Below are 19,117 nucleotides of genomic sequence, written 5' to 3'. Positions count from 1 at the left end.
GATTCGGAGATGCTCGTTGTTCTAAATAAATTTGGTAATGAACCCTCTTTAATGGCCAAACGCTTTGAAAATCCCGCTGTACTCACCGAGATTAGAAAAGCAGTCATCAGTGAAATGTTGTGAACCGAACAAAAGGGATTTGTTGTACTGCTCTGGTATTGTGGTAAAAATTAATTTTAGCCATTGGTTCTTCTGATTTTCATTATTTGGCAGTGGAAATAAAACAAACTTGCCTTTACAATTAAAAACGTCCCTAGGTTACGTATGTAACCCTAGTTCCTCGAGGGAACGAGACGCTGCGTCGAGCGCTTTTGGGGAACGCCTTTGGCAAGAACAACTCTGAATATCGTGTGCAATCAGTCCAATGGAAGAGCGTGGCGTCACGGGCGGGGTGACGCAGCAACCAGGAAGCTATAAAGGCACCTGCCACACAGCTGACTTCAGCTTCGAGTAGGGAAGCAAGCGCAGGCAGGGGTGCCGGGAGTATGGCTCTGCGACGCAGCGTCTCGTTCCCTCGAGGAACTAGGGTTACATACGTAACCTAGGGACGTTCCTCTTCGGGAACTTGAGCTGCGTCGAGCGCTTTTGGGGAACGATGTGCCAACACTGCCAGACTACCAAACCCCTGCCTAGTGTGTATTCGAAGAGCACAGCTAAGGCGAGAGGACAGAAGAGCCAGGAGCGGCTTGCATATCAAGATTGTAAAATCTGGCGAATGTAGAGGGCGTGGACCACCCCGCAGCGTTGCAGATGTCCAAGAGGGACACACCTGCTAGAAAGGCCTTAGAGGCAGCCATACTCCGTGTAGAGTGAGCCTTGGCTCCCAAAGAAAGGGGAAGACCAGAGGACTCATAGGACTCGTTGATAGCCTCGACTATCCAACGAATAAGGGTCTGCTTAGAGGCAGGGGAACCCTTTTTAGGAGGACCGTAGAAAACAAGCAATTGGTCAGGTTTTCTCCACAGCAGCTCTGTGGACGTATGCGTCCAGTCCTCGAACTGGACACATACAATTTAGCTTCACCTGGTCTGGCTCCCGAAAGGGAGGAGGACAGAAGGCCTGCAGTACTATGGGTTGTGGCGTAACAGAGGGAACTTTAGTAATGTAACCCGCTCGAGGGTATAAAAATGCTTTGGCCATAGCAGGGGCAAAGTCTAAGTAGGTAGGGGCCACCGAGGGGGCCTGACAGTAACATTCATGAATCGGCTCAAATGGAGCTTTACAAAGAGCCTCTAACACCACAACCAAGTCCCAGGGGGGAACACGGGACCGTACTAGAGGTCTCAGCCTCAGCGCACCGTGGAGGAAACGTGTAACTAGGGGGTGTCTACCCACTGACTGACCATTGAAAGGGACGTGGTAAGCAGCTATGGCCGCCACGTACACCTTTAAGGTGGAGTGAGTTAACCCCGCAGAGAGCCTAGCTTGGAGAACCTCCAGAACTGTACCAACTGGGCAGTTAGCAGGGTCAAGCTGGCGGTCTCTGCACCATGAGGAGAAGGGTTTCAACCTCAGGGCGTACAGTTTCCTCGTAAAGGGAGCTCTGGATTGGAGTGTGGGGGTCTCAACAACCTCGGTTGGGAGACCGGAAGCTATGAGCTGTGCCCCCTCAAGGGCTACACAGACAACTTCCACAACTCCGGGCGAGGGTGAATATTTTGCCCTATGCCTGAGAGAGCAGATCTTCCTGATCGGAATCACCCATGGAGAGCCGTCGAGGAGAGAGATCAGATCTGCGAGCCATACTGGGCCCGGCCAGAACGGGGCTACTAATAGAAGACGGACCCCGTCCCGGCGTACTCTTGCCAGAACTCCCGGGAGCAGAGCGATAGGGGGAAAAGGCGTACAGACGAAGCCTCGGCCAGGTCTGTACCATAGCGTCCAGTCCCAGAGGAGCTGGATGAACTAGAGAGAAACAGAGGGGACATTGCGATATCTCTTGAGTCGCAAAGAGGTCCAAAAAACTCTCCATATCTACTTCACCACCTTGGGGTGAGGCCCCCGGGTCTTGGCCCCTGCCTCGACAGTATGTCTGCTCCCACAGTCAATCTCCCAGGAATATACACTGCTCCGGACGAGAGGAGTTTGTCCTGGGACCACAGAAGGATCTGGTGTGCCAGCTTGTACAAGGGGCACGGATGCCGATCTCTCTGGTGACTGATATAAGAGATCGCCAATGTGTTGTCGGTGCGCACCAACACATGGTGACCTCTCAGGTCTGGGAGGAAATATTTCAATGCTCGATGCACAGCTAACATCTTTAGACAACTGGTATGCCATGTCAGATGGCTACTGCTCCACAGACCGCGGGCAGGGTGGCCACTCATGACCGCACCCCAACCGATGAGGGACAAGTCTGTCGCTAGCCTTACACGGCGACCAAGAGCTCCCAACACCGGGCCCTGATTCAAAAACCAAGGTTTCTTCCATATGTCTAAGGCACGAAGGCATCGCCGCGTGACCTGAATAGTTCGGAAAGGATTTCCCCTCGGGGAAAACCCCTTGGTCTTGAGCCACCACTGAAGGGGCCTCATGTGCAGGAGACCAAAAGGTATCACGTTGGACGCAGCTGCCATGAGCCCTAACAGTCTCTGAAACTGCTTCACAGTGAGTGACTGGCCTTCTTTGACTCTCTTGACTGATGTGAGGATCGACTCGATCCGAGCAGGAGACATACGTGCCTGCATCGTGGTCGAATCCCATACTACGCCTAGATAGGTGGTTCTCTGAACTGGAGAAAGTACACTCTTCTTGGCATTCAGTCTCAAACCCAGCTCCCCCATATGGGCGAGAACGACACCTCGATGTCGAACCGCCATCTGCTCTGATTGAGCTAGAATCAACCAATCGTCGATATAATTTAGAATGCGGATGCCCTGCATACGGAGGGATACCAGAGCCGCATCTACACATTACGTGAACGTGCGGGGTGAGAGTGCAAGGCCGAAGGGAAGTACTCAATATTGGTAGGCTTTGCCCCCAAAAGCGAACCTCAGAGACTTCCTGTGTTGTGGAAGGATGGATATGTGGAAGTATGCGTCTTTGAGATCTATTGCGACAAACCAGTCCTCGGATCTGATTTGAGCTACGTCCTGTTTGACAGTGAGCATTTTGAACTTCAGTGACATAACTGAGAGGTTTAGATGACGTAAGTCTAAGATCCGACGCAACCCCCCCATCCTTCTTTGGAACTATGAAATACCGGTTGTAAAACCCGGATTCCCTGTCTAGAGGAGGGGCCACCTCGATGGCCGCCTTCCTTATTAGGGTATTCACTTCTTGTTCCATCACCAGAGCCTGCTGGGGGCCGACTACTGTCGGTGTAACCCCATTGAATGTCGGTGGTGGATGGCCGAACTGAATGCGATAGCCTCTTTCTACCGTGTGCAGGACCCATTGAGATACATTTGGCAGTAGTTTTCACGCTTCTAACTGATGTACTAAGGGAATCAGTCCCTCGAGACTGACCTCTGGTGTAAGAGGCCCCCGAAGGGGCGGCGAGCGTCTCAGCTCCGCTACGCTCACGGGCGGAAATAACTGAGAGCAGTGCTCGCTGGAAGCGGCTGCACTCTGAAACTCTGGCAGGGTTGGCAGACCCACCTCCCGAGGGCACTGAGGTGAGACGGGCACCGTATAATGAGGTGGACACCGCTCTACCCCAGTAGGGGCCGCCCTCTGTAGTCGTGACTGAAATGCGTCATGACTTCTTGGCCGTGGACCTCCCAGCCTGACATCAGATTGGGATTAGGCTGAGAAGTCGTCGGCCCAGAGCGTTGCTCTGTCTGTACATGGAGGGGCTGCTCCCGCCCAGCAGTCCCTCCAGTACATCTAACTTCACATTTTCAATAACTGTCATTATATTCCTCAGAATTTAATGCAATCAAACAATCAGACAAGTAAACACGGTCTGAATTGTGATACAATTCACATTGAAGTGATATATTGAAGTTAGATAACGGTCATTAGATTCCTCAGAATCGAATGAAATTCAGCAATCAGACAAGTAAACACGGTCTGGATTGTGATACAATACACATTGAAGTGATATATTAACTTCTCAGTTATTAAATTTCTTAGAATTTAATAAAATCAAAACAATCAGACAAGTAAACATGGTCTAGATTGTGACAAAGTACACATTAAAGTGATAGAACTAACTCCTCCTTTTTTAAATGGAGTTTAAACAACCAGACAAGCGGTCGGGTATGGAAAATTCACATCAAAACTGAAAATGATGTAATACACGCGTTGCCTCGACAGCGCGCAAATAATTAGTCACACAAACAATATTAATCCCCTTGGAGACTTAAATAGCTGCTTGAATAATGTTAGGCATAACACTGTTTATTGTATATGCTTATGCAACTTTATGTTTGTGCAACTAAAAGCTCGCCGACGCCCTCCGTATTAATCTCCTCGGAGAAAGAAAGGCGGAGCGTCAAGCCCGATGCTCGGGGGGGAAGAACCGAAGCTCGGGCTTCCAAACCCCGGAATCAGGCAGATCTGATGGGTAAGGTAGGAGATAAGGACGTGCCCGTCTCCATTCCCTCCAACAGATCGATCTGCGAACCCAACGAATGCCGGCGCCGTTCCGCCTCCGCGAAAACGGGACCGGTATCGCGAGGAACGCTGGCGAAGGCTCCCTCCTCGAAGAGAGCCCTCCGGGATCGAAGCGTACACAACGGCCAGGCAGTCGGCTCCCTCGAGAGCCGACTCAGCGTGCTTCGATCCCAGGCAAACCACGCATAGACTGTTTGTATCCCCACCTGTGATGTACGTGGGCAGGGAGGAACAAACAATCCATAGCGCGATCTGGAATCGCCCTACAAATGTCGTGTCTTTGCTTTGCTCTTAGGCATTATGTTGTTTATTGGGACAGACAACAATAAATAAGACTCACAAGACAGACTTTAGACATGCACACACAGAGCGCTTGCTGAAAGACGCGAAGCTGAAGTCAGCTGTGTGGCAGGTGCCTTTATAGCTTCCTGGTCGCTGCGTCACCCCGCCGTGACGCCACGCTCTTCCATTGGACTGATTGCACACGATATTCAGAGTTGTTCTTGCCAAAGGCGTTCCCCAAAAGCGTTCGACGCAGCTCGAGTTCCCGAAGAGGAACACACTGTCTCCTCGACATGATGCTATCACACCAACCAGAGCGTCTGTGCGTGGGGGGTGGGGAAGTTCAGAGTTCCGTTTATCCCAAGACGGTAGGCGGAGATTATTATGCAAAGTGTTCCTAGTGACATACATAGAGATGGGCAAAAGATTTGAAATCTATAACGACTCGTTTCAGCGATTCAGAGTCGACTCCTTACTTTAGAAGCCAATAACTTTATAAATCGTGTACTTTTTGGTTTAATTACTTTGCAAATTGTTTACACTGATGGACAGCTACATCATACACTGTAATACAGGTAATTTTTGATTTCCCATCTGTGTGGCTCTTTTAAGAGTGTAGTGTTTTATTATAGTAATGTTATCTACCAGTTATAAATGCTTTATGACAAAAGGCGCAAACTAGAGTTTGGAGCAGAGCTCCAGTAGAGCATTGAAGTGGTTAATACTAAAGATAGAATGAGAGAAAGAGTTGATGCATAGAGAGTAAAACAGAGAAAGAGAGTGTTTTGCTCCCTGTGTATGTTATTTAGGAAAAGGTCAGTGGCGCTTTGCAAAAATCAATCATAGCTGCTTTTCTCACTCAACTCTAGTGAAGAAGAAATCTTTGCCATCGAGTGGTGTGACTGAAAGTGAGAGAGAGACTCAGGTCATGTCAGTTTGACACTATAAGCAAAATTTTCTCTGTGACAGTGTGTGAAGTGAGTCACCGATGCACGCAGAGTCTCCATCATGTCAGTGTGTTTGGCACTTCTTACACACTAGGAAGTCCATGCTGAAGAAACATGTTGATATAATGACATGTTGGCTGCATGAACAACAGCACTCAAAATGATGCCCGTATGAATGCTGGCAAGCTCAATGGGACGACTTTATACAGCATGACAACAAGTCTTGAAATGTGCTGTTGCTGTGGCATCTCAGTATCGTTTTCCTCTAAAGCAATGGTGGAAATCATTTAGTCATCCTCATGTCATTCAGACCCGAATGACAACAGGACAATACATTGCCCATTGTCCAAAATGCACCATGACAGTACACTGTACAATTATTATTATTATTTTTTTTTTTTACAAACTTATAAATAAAATAACTATTTTGGAGTATGTTTCACAAGAAAATGCAACACTTTGCTTTAAAGCCTTTATTTATACTACAGAAAAAATATGCCTTATAATGCACCTTATAATAGATTTTACAATCTCATTTATAATTATAACCACAGTTAAAAAAAAAAAAAAATAATAATAATAATACATATATATATATATATATATATATATATATATATATATATACACTTATTAATTAATTGTTTCACTATTTTTTTACAAATTTTTGTTTGAATTATTTACAACAAAATATATAATGTATTACAACGAATTATGAGCTGATGAAGAATGTAAGAGCTAAAGTGGACAAAAAACCTCACAGCTTAAAAAATACTGTGAAATTAAAATCTACAGACACAAATGGATAAAGATGGGAGTAAGATAGTGTTTCTGAAATAAATAAATAAATAATAATAATAATAAAAAAAAAACCTTTACTATTATAGACTGTATTTGAAATCTATAGATGCAAATATATAAAGTCGATCACTACGAGTTATGTCGAACAACATATGGGGTCTTCTGCACTCCCGTACCTAACCAAGACGTTATATAAAATAAACATAAATGTACATGGGGTGTTTTCTGTCCATTAGTCTGATACAAGACATACTACGGAAGACAAACAGCCTAAAATCTGTAAACTGACTGGTGCATGAAAAAAAGTACAGCTGTTATTTGTTAAAAAATTGTCTGTCAGGTTTGCCGTCAGTGACGATGCACTCATTAAGAGACGAGTGTCTTTGATATCATATTTGTGTTGAATGAGAAGAAAGGGAGTCACGGAATGACACTGGAGCGAGTAAATGATGAGAAGCATCATTCTATAAAGTGAATGGATGTTTGAGAGTGTGATATTTTAACTCTTGGCATGTAAAAGATGGGAAATTAAGTCTTGCCTTTACTGACCATATCCCTATGTGCCTTTAGGTGAGGAAGCTCTCACCATGTACATGGCCAAGAACAAGCTGGACAGGAAGATGGTTAACGCCACCCAAGGAGTGGAGGCACTGCACCAGCTCGCCTCCTCATACTTCATTGACCGCGATGGCACCATGCGCAAACTCCACGAAATACAGATCTCCAGCAACGCCATCAAGGTAAGCAAAAAAGAGCGAGGGAGAGGAATAAACCCAGATAGAAAGAAACCTCCTCCATTATCCGCCCACCGTCCATCTGTCCGTGGAGCTTTTTCTTGTTGGAGTTGACAGGCCACTGAAGAGCTCCTGGTCGACAGGGCTCGAGGTAACAGGAAGTCAAGCATGACAAAATTAAACGGAATTGACAATAGCTGCTGAGTCAGGACGACAGCAAGCAGCAGACGCAGCACTTGTGTTGCACTTAAATACAGGCATGGGCCTAAGAACGACCGACCTGAAAAACTAGTGCAAATCTCCATGTGCATTTATGCTCAAAATGTTTCATCAGCGGGCCTTGTCTATGTTTGTGTGTCTCAATTAAAGTGGTATCCCTTGTGAAAAAAAGATGTTTAATTGTACTGAATCTGCACTTGTAGTGCACTTAAATATCCTTTTAAGAAGTACACTTAGTACACTAAGTCATCCGGTTCAATTTTTTGTCGCACTCTTAAAAAAAGTGCACTTATTTTGATGTGTTCAAACCTCAAAACATACTAATCCACATGGAAAGTACTTAATTATAATTTAAACTATAGTGTGTTATTTGATATTACATTTAAAGTTAATATATTTTAAATGTGCTAAATGGGAAATTTGTTATTACAAATGTGCAATTTGAAATATATTTAAAATCATTACATACAATATTTTAATAGAACTGAGATTAAAGTATATTTTATCATGAATTCTCGTCAGCCTACACTTTAATCATATTTCAAGGATAACAGAATTAAGAAATTACATATAAAGGCGTACTTAAGTACAATGTCCAAATTGTCTAATTGCATTTAATATACATTTAAACATGTTCCATTTTCATTTAGTATAGCTTCAAATTCAGTTTGCATTTAAATAAATTTGTGTAAAGTATTATAGTTATAATATTTATTATTTCCTTTTTAAAGCTATAAAACAGTGTACTCCTTTTTCTCAAGAGATGCTACTGCTAAATTATGTGTAGTTTTAAAAAGAATGTGCATACTGAGGAATCCAGGGACAACACAAAGAACAATACATATATTTATAGAAAACAATTAATATTATGCATCAATATAAGAAATATATATTTATTATGAATGTGTGTCTATATGTAGCTGTTTCTAAAACAATAGAATTAGGTGATATGTCCTCATTTAGATACATGTGCGCGCGTGTGTGTGTGTGTGTGTGTGTGCGTGTGTCATATTGCAGACAGGAAACTGTTTCTGCATTCAGGAAGAGACAGAGGCTGATGCACACACACACACACACACACACACACACACACACGCATGACGCACGCACACACACACACACACACACACACACACACACACACCACACACTTAGCTAGAAAGACCTGTGCTAACAATATCGATTGAGTTTGGATGGCAGTACAGCTCTGGAAGCTCACGTACATACAGACAAAATGATAGTGTTGAAATGACAGCATGTCTTCCCTGTGAATCCTACAGTGCTCAGTGTGTTATTGGCACACAGAAATATGTCTTATGTGGAACTGAGTGTCTGTACTACACTTCACTACATGCTAATTAGTGTGTGCATCAAACACGTGTAACATCTTAAAAAAATTTAAATGGTTGTTTCAGGTTTTTTTTTTTCAGTTTATCATAACTTATAATAGAAGTAATTATGAAATTACAGTATAAAGGCAGGTTATTATTCAATTATAGTTTACTAAAACTAAAACTGAAAAAAAAAATCTGTTATTTTAAGTAAAATAAATGTTAACTATTCAAATTTCTTGTTGTTTTATATTTAAATATATTTATATTTTTTACAACACTTACGTATTATATACACTTGAGATAACATTATGCATAAAGACAATTAAGCTTGTTTTAGACCCTTTTTGCATTGCAACAAATCAAAATAAACAAATAAGCAGAAATGTGTCAATTCTTTGAATATTTATTAATCACTATATTTTACCATTACATAATTTATTTATTTGTTTGTTTTTTTGTTTGTTTGTTTGTTTGTTTGTTTGTTTGCATTAAGTTAATGCCAATGACTGAACATACCTACATTAACTAACTAACTAACTAAATGTGATTTACTTTACAAATCATTTTTAATCTTTGACAACATCCCCCATAGGCTGGTTTCATTCACTTCTGAGAACACTCAGAATACCGCTAAATAAACTCACACCCTCTCCGGCTTTTCAAACACACACGTTATGACAGCATGGCGTCAGGCTTCACTCTCTGGAGGCATGAAATGCATGACGTCTGTCAGCTAGCTTCTCTCTTACCCCGTCCTGCCAGGAGGGGACGTGCCCTAGACACTTCAGAATTTATTTGGGGGCTTGCAGCAGACAAATGAACAGGAAGAGGAGTAGAAAATGGACTCCCTGCATCTCCTCTGCTGTATTTATCAGTGTCTTCTGTTGTCTGAGCACTGCTGAAGAGATCTACAACACTTAAATCGCAGAGAAGACGCTCTGTAACTGTGTGTTTCAGATGTGCTGTAATATTTTAACTCTCTCTGCAGGGTCAAATCACCTCATTGGATGAATGTACTTTGAAAGAAATAGTCCATGGAAAATTGGACATTATGTCATTACCTTACCCACTTTAAGTTTTAAACCCATATGTCTTTCATCTTTGGAATGCAAAATTAGACATTTTCAAGAATGTCCATGTTGCTGTTTTCCATATAACGAAAGCAGAATGTGACCAGGCACATTCTGTAGTTCGACAGCCACTACCTGCTTTCACTGTATGGAATAATCAGATTGTATGGCAAGCTGAATTAGCTTAAAATGCTCCCAAGCATTACTCTTGTCATTCCATTTTTACTACAGACAATTATCTATAAGAGAGCATTCAATGCATTCCTTACAAGCAATAATCAAAATTAGTTTATTTATTATTATTATTATTAGAGGTCGACCGATATATCGCTCGGCCGATATATCGGGCCGATATTTGTCATTTTTTAATATATCGGCATCGGCCGATATCCGTGTTTAGTAGCGCCGATTTAAAGTCAGGCACGTCGGCGGGCAGCCCCGTATTATTGGCGCGGTGGAAAGTGCTGCTGCTGCCACTGCATGTGAAGCACCCCAAGCCAAAACTTTTGGAAGATTCAACAACAGACCTGGGAGATAAAGGTAGTCAGAGAATTTCACTCTGTAAATGGGGTGGAGAAGTTGTCAGCTCTTACAAACACTGCAGCGTGATTGAGGGCTCCGTTACTCCGCCCCGCTCACAGACAGCACCGCGCACGGAGAGACAGCTGTCCTGGAGCTGCCCCAAAATGGTGAATAACATTTGTTCGGAAGCATGGTTTGATGCAGACAATAACCAGTTTTCCATTCAACTCATTTGTATTTAGAGATTTCAACATTTGATAATTTCCATGATCGATCGTCGTTTAAATTAATGATCAAGTGATAACCTTAATTCTGCAAAATGCATCTGCAGCGGTATTATTATTATTATTATGTGCAAAAGCCACTTGGAAAAAAAAGCTTTCTCGCATGAATTAAAGGGGTTTTAGTGTGAATAAAATGCTACTAGCAGGACTGTAAAATGAATAAATGTGATTATGATCATTTGATAAAATGAAGAGAGCGCGCCATACGTTGGAGATCATTTTACTTTGCTGAATGTTTTCTGTCAAGGAGACCGCTGAATGCGCCTCTTTAAATGGTTTAAAATGCAGTGTTTTCAAATGACACTATAGTAGTGGTGCAACGGATCATCATTGATCCGTGATCCGTTCGGATCAATATCTTTGGTTCGGCACACACGTGACCCGCGGATTGAATTATGAAAAAAAAAAAAAAAACAAAAAAAAAAAAAACAAAACAAAAAAAAAGTTGCCGATGTTCAGTCCACACTCAGTGGTAATGCAGAGCGGAGGAGCTTGAACGCCCCGCGCATTTTCGCTTCCCTGTCAGATATAATGATGAAGGAAAGAGGTCAGAGTGAAAAGATTGTGCCAGATCTTCATGAACAGGAGAAGAAAAAAGTTGTGGATGAACTATCCCGAGCCTCCCCTGTTGCATTCAGGGGATTGAGAGCTATGTGACGATAACTGCTCACTTCATCACAGCAGACTGGGAGATGAGAAGTCAGGGTATTATGTTAAAAAGAAGATATTATGCCATGTGCACTAAGTTGATTTCATATATTTTAATTTAATAATTTAATGTTAATAAAAAAAGACAAAACGTATGTTTATTTGTCTTGGCTTTTTTTTTTTTTTTTTTTTTTTTTGCTGATCCGAAAAATGATCCATACGAGGAGTAGCGAGCGCGGGTTTGGCGAGATGTATTTGGAGGTTATTGCTCACGTCTCGTTCTGCACACATCCAAATGTTTCCATATTCGCAATGTATCTGAATGTTAAACTATATATATATATATATATATATATATATATATATATATATATATATATATATATATATATATATATATATATATATATTATTTTTTGTATGTAAACTAGATGGAACAAATCATCCTCTTCACATGAGCAAAAATGTCCTTGGCATAACACCAGAGAGGACCAGTATACGGTGTATTTAAACTGACCAGTGTAACCTTTTAAATGTTAGGTTGACTGTACTTTATTTTTATAATGAACAGACTGCGATTTAAGTTTGAAATTAGAATGAACTTTAGATGTTCTGTGTCCTTTATACCAAACACAAATGTTGCTAGTTGCTAGTGTGTTTCCAGCACTACTGTTATTTATTTTGTATATATATACATATATATTTTTTTTTTTTTCAGTTTAATTGATTTTTAATTCTAAAATTTTATTTATTTAAATGTATATTTAAGTTTACATTTATGTTCCAACAAACTTTAAAAATTCTACTTGATAAATGTAAATGCTCTAAAACTTTTATGTAAATGATTGACTCATATATATATATATATGTATATATATATATATATATATATATATATATATATATATATATATATTACCTGTTTTATATATTTAATACTTGGTCAGTTTATTGATTTGTTTGGTTAACTTTGGATAAATTTTTTTATTTTAATACCGTGCAGTGCACTAAATTAAGATTCGAGAGATGGTTCAAGTCAGTGCTCAATAAATGGTGATAAGTTTAGAAAGGTTGTGCATCCACTTATTATTAATGTGACATTTTAGCATGCAAATCAAGAGGAAAACTCCAAGATATCGGCCCTAAAAATCGGCAGCACATATCGGCCATCGGCTGACCCTGAACTCTAAACATCGGCATCGGCATCGGCTATAGAAAAACCCATATCGGTCGATCTCTAATTATTATTATTATGTTTTTATTAATACAAATAAATTAGTAATATTCTAGTAATATGCATGCTAATAAGCATCTAGTTAAGAGACCCTAAGTGTTACCAAAATAAATACAATGAGATAACTTTATAATTCAGTTTTTACTTGTAATAATTACAATTGCAGAGCTTTCTAATTAAATTATTTCTGTTTACAACTACAATTAGAAGGATTTCTATATCAGACATAACTAGTAATGGTTACAATTAGAAAGCTTTGTTTTTTTCAGTTCTTGTAATAATAACAATTACACCACCTTTTAATTCACTTCATACTAGTATTTTCCCATATTATATTAAAATAAATACAATTAGTTAACTTTTTAATTAAATTCTTTCTTGTATTAGTTACAGTTAGAGATATTTCTAATTCATTTCTTACTTGTAATGACCATTAAAGAGCATTCAAAGTCAGTTCTTATTTGTATTAACCATTAGAGAGCTTTCTAATGCATTTCTTGTTTTGATTACAATTGGAGATAATTCTAATTCAGTTCTTTCTTGTAATAATTACAACTAGAGAGCTGTCTAATTCAATTCTTACTTGTAATAATTACAATTAGAGAACTTTTTAAAATGAATTATTACTTGAAATAACCACAGTTGGATAGCTTTGTATTTGAAATTTTGTAAGAATTGCATTCAGAGAGCTTTCTAATTCACTTCCGGCTATTAACAATAATAATAATAATAAATATATATATATATAATTCTTATTTGTAATATTTACAAAAATAGAGTTTTCTTGTTCAATTCTTGTATTAATTACAAAGCTTTCTAATTCTTCTCTAACTAATAATTACAGCTGGAGAGTTTTTTTATTCAATTCTTGTAATAACTACAATTAAAGAGATTTCTAATTCAGTTCATGTAATAATTACAATATATATATTTTCTAATTAAATTCTTACTAGTAGCAATGTAATTACAGCAAATAATAGTATAGTGTCAGTTCTGGCAGGTCACGTTAGTCAAGCTGATTCTCAGCTGATCCATGTCTACCTACCCCTGTAGGTGTGACACCTATCACAGCACTAATATATAAGGTCCTTCAGTATTATCAACAGCTTCAGGCTGCTCAATAGCTAATTACCCACCTCCATTCCTGACTCTCCCTCTTGTCAGTCAGGATTCAGTCTTCTGATTCTCCTTGAATCAGACTCATTTCAAAATATTACATTAAATTACTGAACCTAAATACATCTGCAATACATTTATGTCTACATGTATGTTCTATTCTGTTACACTGGGGTTACTGATGCTCTCCCTGCTCTTATACATCCTAGACTGCACGGATGTGCATGTAGTTCTTTCCCAGGACAAAATTATACCACCAATCCAAAATGTATGCTAATTGGCAATCACCTTTGATGATAGTGGTCAGAACTATTGCTTTACACTTCAGTTTTCATGTGTCATTATTGATGTTTTTAGAGATTTTCAGTTGTAAAATTATATATAAAACCAGAGATAAAATGGGAACCTTACAGCTGATCTTAAGGTCAGTCCAGTTTTCTTATTATATATTGCATATTAGAGCTGGAAAGCAATACTGCCTGAATTTATTTGAACTAGGTTTGTTGCTGTTACAGCTGCTGGACACATCCTGGAACATTGCATCCTCGCACCGAAAGAGACCGTCCAGCGGAGGGAGGGTGGGGCTTCAGGAGGCAGGCATAGGGTAGGCAAGGGGCAGGTAAAAAGGGAGCAAGGAGCTTGGAACCCAGGTGGAGTGGGTGAAGGGAGGAGCCAGGGAGGAGCCCGGAGCAGGAAGAGCCAGATCAGCCAGGATGACGATCCACGGTGGAGTCGACGGCAGGAGGAGCCATGGTGGAGGAGGAGCCGACGACACCAGGGGGCCTACTGACGGAGACTGCGCCTGTGGGTGAGGAGCCCAAGATGGAGTAGAGCAGCCACAGAGTCAGGGTGACACAGAGGGTCCAGAGGTCCAAGGCAGTGCTGAAGGCACCGGCGACCGAGGCAGAGGTGGGGCTCCGGAAGCCCGCTGTGGAGTCGGAGCGACTGAGGACGCAGGTGGAGCTGGAGAGAAGGGGATGACGGGCCACAGTAAAGACGAAGGGGCAGGGTGGCAAGGTGGAGCCACAGGGTCGAAGGACCGAGGTGGAGTCCAGGACTTGGAGGCTGGAGGCGGAGACAGGGAATCCACACGCCAAGGCGGAGCTGGAGACTAGTAGACTCCGCGGTGAACCATCATGCCCAGATGGTGCTGACTGAGGGTGAGCTGCGGGACTGAATGGCACCTGTGGAGATGAGGTCGAGGAACTGGCTGGTCTGGGAGGAGATGAGAGAGGGAGGCCAGGAGGAAACATAGGAGCATCAGGGCTGGACAGAACCAGCAGAGAACAGGAGATTCAGGGTTGGACTAAACCAGCGGAGAAACAGGGGATTTGGGGCTGGGCTGAACCACCGGAGAAACGGGAGATTCAGGGCTGGGCGGAACCAGCGGAGAAACAGGAAATTCAGGGCTGGACAGAACCAGCGGAAATGGAGCAGAGGAACTGACTGGTCTAGGAGGAGGCGGGAGAGGGAGGATGGGAGGGGACACAGGAGGATAAGGGCTGGATGGAACCAGCAGAGAAACAGGAGATTCAGGGCTGGGTGGAACCAGCGGAGAAATAGGAGATTCAGGATTTACCTCCACAAACCAGTCTATAAGGTCCATTAAATCCTCCATATAACTCACAGAAACCAAGTGCAGCTCACCCTCAGTCGCATGAGTGTGGGCAGGGCTTTCCTCCACGCCCTCAATCTCCACCAGTAATCCCATGAAGCACGGTGTTGCCGGCCCATACACCTGGTTAGTCGCGCTCTCGAGTCCTTGCTTCCCAACAATGATAGGCTCGGGCTCTGTGGCTGCGGTGGGCTCTGGCTTTATCTCCATGCAGTGGGATGACGGCTGGCTGGTCTCTGGTTTGGGAGTGGGGCTTAGAGCTATCCTCTTCAGCGGTGCACATGGTGAACGAAGATCCATTTTTCCCCAGCACCCACTCCACAAAAGAGGCTTAAATCCTCTCTGGGACCGTTCGCTGGCAGGCGTGCCTTACACTGGTCTGGAAAGTCGGTAAGGCAGATCGAGAAAGTCCCTGGTGGGGTCCCCCAGCGAACGGTCCAACTGCTCCAGGCATAGGAGCTGGACAGCAGGTAAGGCCATTCCGGGAGAGGGGAAAAACAAAATAAAAAAGAAAGAAAAACGCCGTTAAATACACTTTTAAGTACGTGATTCTGTTACAGCTGCTGGTGTGTTAATGAAGGCGCATGAGGAAGAAGATCTATAAAAGGGTTCTTTTAATGATCGCGGGAGAATAAGGGCACATCCAACATAACTATACAATGCGATACAATAATCATGGAAAAAGGAGGAACTAAACAGACAGGGTATTTAAGCACAAGGGAAGTAATCAGGGGAATGGAGACAGGTGGAGATTAAACAAATCAACCAAACAGGAAAAGGAACATGACAAAATAAGGAAACTGAAAGTCCATGAACGTAACGGTTTTCTTGATCTGTAGGATTTTTACTAGTAGAAAATAAACTCATTAAAGAAGCATAACAGCACTGAAATGCAGTGACTACAAAGGAAACATAGCAGGCAACACATGGAGCTCATTAGATGCAATGACCCAAAGAGATCACAGGCAGAATAATCAAATCTCAGCTTCTTGTATTTACATATTTTTTGTTCTTTTGTTTATTTTATGAATGCGCATTTTTTATGTTTTATGCAATTATTCTTTATTGTCACTAAACATGTAGCATATTCATGTACACATAGAATGAGAAATGAAGTGAATCAGATGGAGTCCTGTTTGCAATCAGCTTCATATCCCACAGAGAAGCAGATTCATCCTAACAAATGTTTCTTGTTTTTTCCCTTTTGGGAACTGTTTAAGAATACAATTAAGATCTCGTCTAACAGATTAATAAAAGGTGCACTTTTATGATTGGGTGACAAAGCCTAGATTGATGCTGTAAGAGAGAGAGCTGTGTGATGGTGGCCCCTCAAGGTCATGTCTTCCTCTCTCAAATCCTTTCAGCTGATTTAGTTTTAAACTCCATATGCAAATGTATGATGATGTAGCGACGTTTCAGAGGACATCTATTTAAAAATGTATTGGTTGGCCGGTATCCAGCAACAAGTTCCCAAAACAGGTGCTGTTAAAATGGAGGCTTTTTTTTTCTGCACAAAGACCATCAGCTGTGTGATTATGCAGAAGAGCTGGTTGACATCACTCATATGTGTGCGGTACAACATCGCTCTGATATGCTGCTGTAACAGAGCAGGGAAAACAATGCCTAAGATGTTACTATACAATGAACTAAATTATAACACAATACTTTTGTTTTTGCCCCATTTTTCATGAGCTGAACTCAAAGACCTAACACTTTTTCTGTCTACACAAAAGGACTATTTATCTCAAATATTGTTCACAAATCTGTCCATCCAACTCATAAGTGTGGCATATCAAGATGCTGATTGAACAGCAAATAATCATGTTGTCCAATCAGCATCTTGATATTCAACACTTGTGAGTTAGATGGATTATCTCAGCAAAGGAAAAGTGCACAGGTGTGCTTTAAGCTGGCCACAATAAAATGCCCCTAAATGCCTCTAAAATGTGCAGTTGTACTGTATTGAGGGGTCTGGGGAGGTCCGAAAACCAGTCAGTATCTGGTGTGACCACCATTTGCTTCACGCATTGCAACACATCTCCTTGCATAGAATTTATCAGGTTGTTGACTGTGGCCTGTGGAATGTTGGTCCACTCCTCTTCAATGGTTGTGCGAAGTTGCTGGATATTGGCAGGAACTGGAACACCTTGTCATATACGCCGATTCAGAGCAGCCATGCTGGCCATGCAAGAACTGGGATGTTTTCAGCTTTCAGGAATTGTGTACAGATCCTTGCAACACTGGGCCGTGCATTATCATGCTGCAACATGAGGTGATGGTCATGGATAAATGGCACAACAATGGGTCAGGATCTCATCAAGGTATCTCTGTGCATTCAAAATGCCATCAATAAAATGCACCTGTGTTCGTTGTCCATAACGTACGCCTGCCTATACCATAACCACCATGGGCCACTCGACTGGGCATGTCTGCCATCTGCCCTGTACAGGGAAATCCGGGATTCATCCATGAATAGAACACCTCTCCAAAGTGCCAGACGCCATTAAATGTGAGCATTTGCCCACTCAAGTCGGTTACGACGATGAACTGCAGTCAGGTCGAGACCCTGATGAGGAAAAGGAGCATGCATATGAGTTTCTCTGAGATGGTTTCTGAGAATTTGTGCAGAAATCCTTTGGTTATGCAAAACGATTGTTGCAGCAGCTGTCCGGGTGGCTGGTCTCAGACGATCTTGGAGGTGAAGATGCTGGATGTGGAGGTCCTGGGCTGGTGTGTTTATAAGTGGTCTGCGGTTGTGAGGCTCTTTGGATGTACTGCCAAATTTTCTGAAATGCCTTTGGAGATGGCTTATGGTAGAGAAATGAACGTTCAATTCACGGGCAACAGCTGGACATTCTTGCAGTCAGTATGCCAATTGCATGCTCCCTCAAAATTTACAACATCTGTGGCATTGTGCTGTGTAATAAAACTTGATCTTGATATGCCACACCTGTGAGGTGGATGGATTATCTTGGCAAAGGAAAAGTGCTCACTAACAATTATTTAGACAGATCTGTGAATAATATTTGAGAGAAATAGGCCTTTTGCATACATAGCAAAAGTCTTAGGTCTCTGAGTTAAGCTCATGAAAGGCAGTAGAGTAACATGACTGTCACTGTAAGTCACATGACAATGATAACATAACTAACTCTCTACATTAGATCCATAGATTTATGGTCAATCCTTTTCTTACTCAGACCACATGACTCCAAATGTACCTTGAACTGTAGAGAAGACAGTAAGCCTATCTATTATTGTTAGTTGCTATTCATAAGAATAAAAAAAGTATTGCTGATTCCATAAAAATATTCAACATTACAGCTGTTTTCAAAATTAATAATAATCCTAAATGTTTCTTGAGCAGCAAATCAGCATATTAGATTGATTTCTGAAGGATCATTTGGAAATTAAGACTGAAGTAAGGATGCTGAAAATTCAGCTTATAAATGACATTTTAACATATATTCACACAGAAAACAGGTATGTTATTATGTCATAATATTTCATGATATTACTGTATTGTTTACTGCATTTTCAGTTAAATAAATGCAGCCTTGATGAGCAGAAAAGAGAACCAACCCCAAACCTTTGAACAAAAGTGAAAATCATTTAAATTAATTTAAATACAATGATAATAATATATATAAGGCACTCCACTCTAAACATAGTGGGATATGTCAGATAATATGAGTTATTTCAGCAGAAAGTCATGGATAAATACTCAGCACATGAACAGCATCACATCCTGAGA

At 41.5% G+C, this 19,117-nt stretch overlaps 1 protein-coding gene across 1 annotated transcript in view; it reads left to right on the top strand.

The window, feature by feature from the left end:
• brinp1 (bone morphogenetic protein/retinoic acid inducible neural-specific 1) overlaps positions 1-19,117 on the top strand; it is a 173,408-nt gene that overhangs the window by 95,807 nt on the left and 58,484 nt on the right. The window contains exon 4 of the mRNA XM_026240636.1: positions 7,161-7,330. Within this exon, the coding sequence (XP_026096421.1) occupies positions 7,161-7,330 (170 nt within the window). The remainder of the gene's footprint in view (positions 1-7,160; positions 7,331-19,117) is intronic.

This window comes from Carassius auratus, linkage group LG30F (assembly GCF_003368295.1).
Source record: "Carassius auratus strain Wakin linkage group LG30F, ASM336829v1, whole genome shotgun sequence".
NCBI lineage: Eukaryota > Metazoa > Chordata > Actinopteri > Cypriniformes > Cyprinidae > Carassius > Carassius auratus.
The sequence above is the reverse complement of the archived record's forward strand: the minus strand, read 5'-3'. Positions and strand labels throughout refer to the sequence as shown.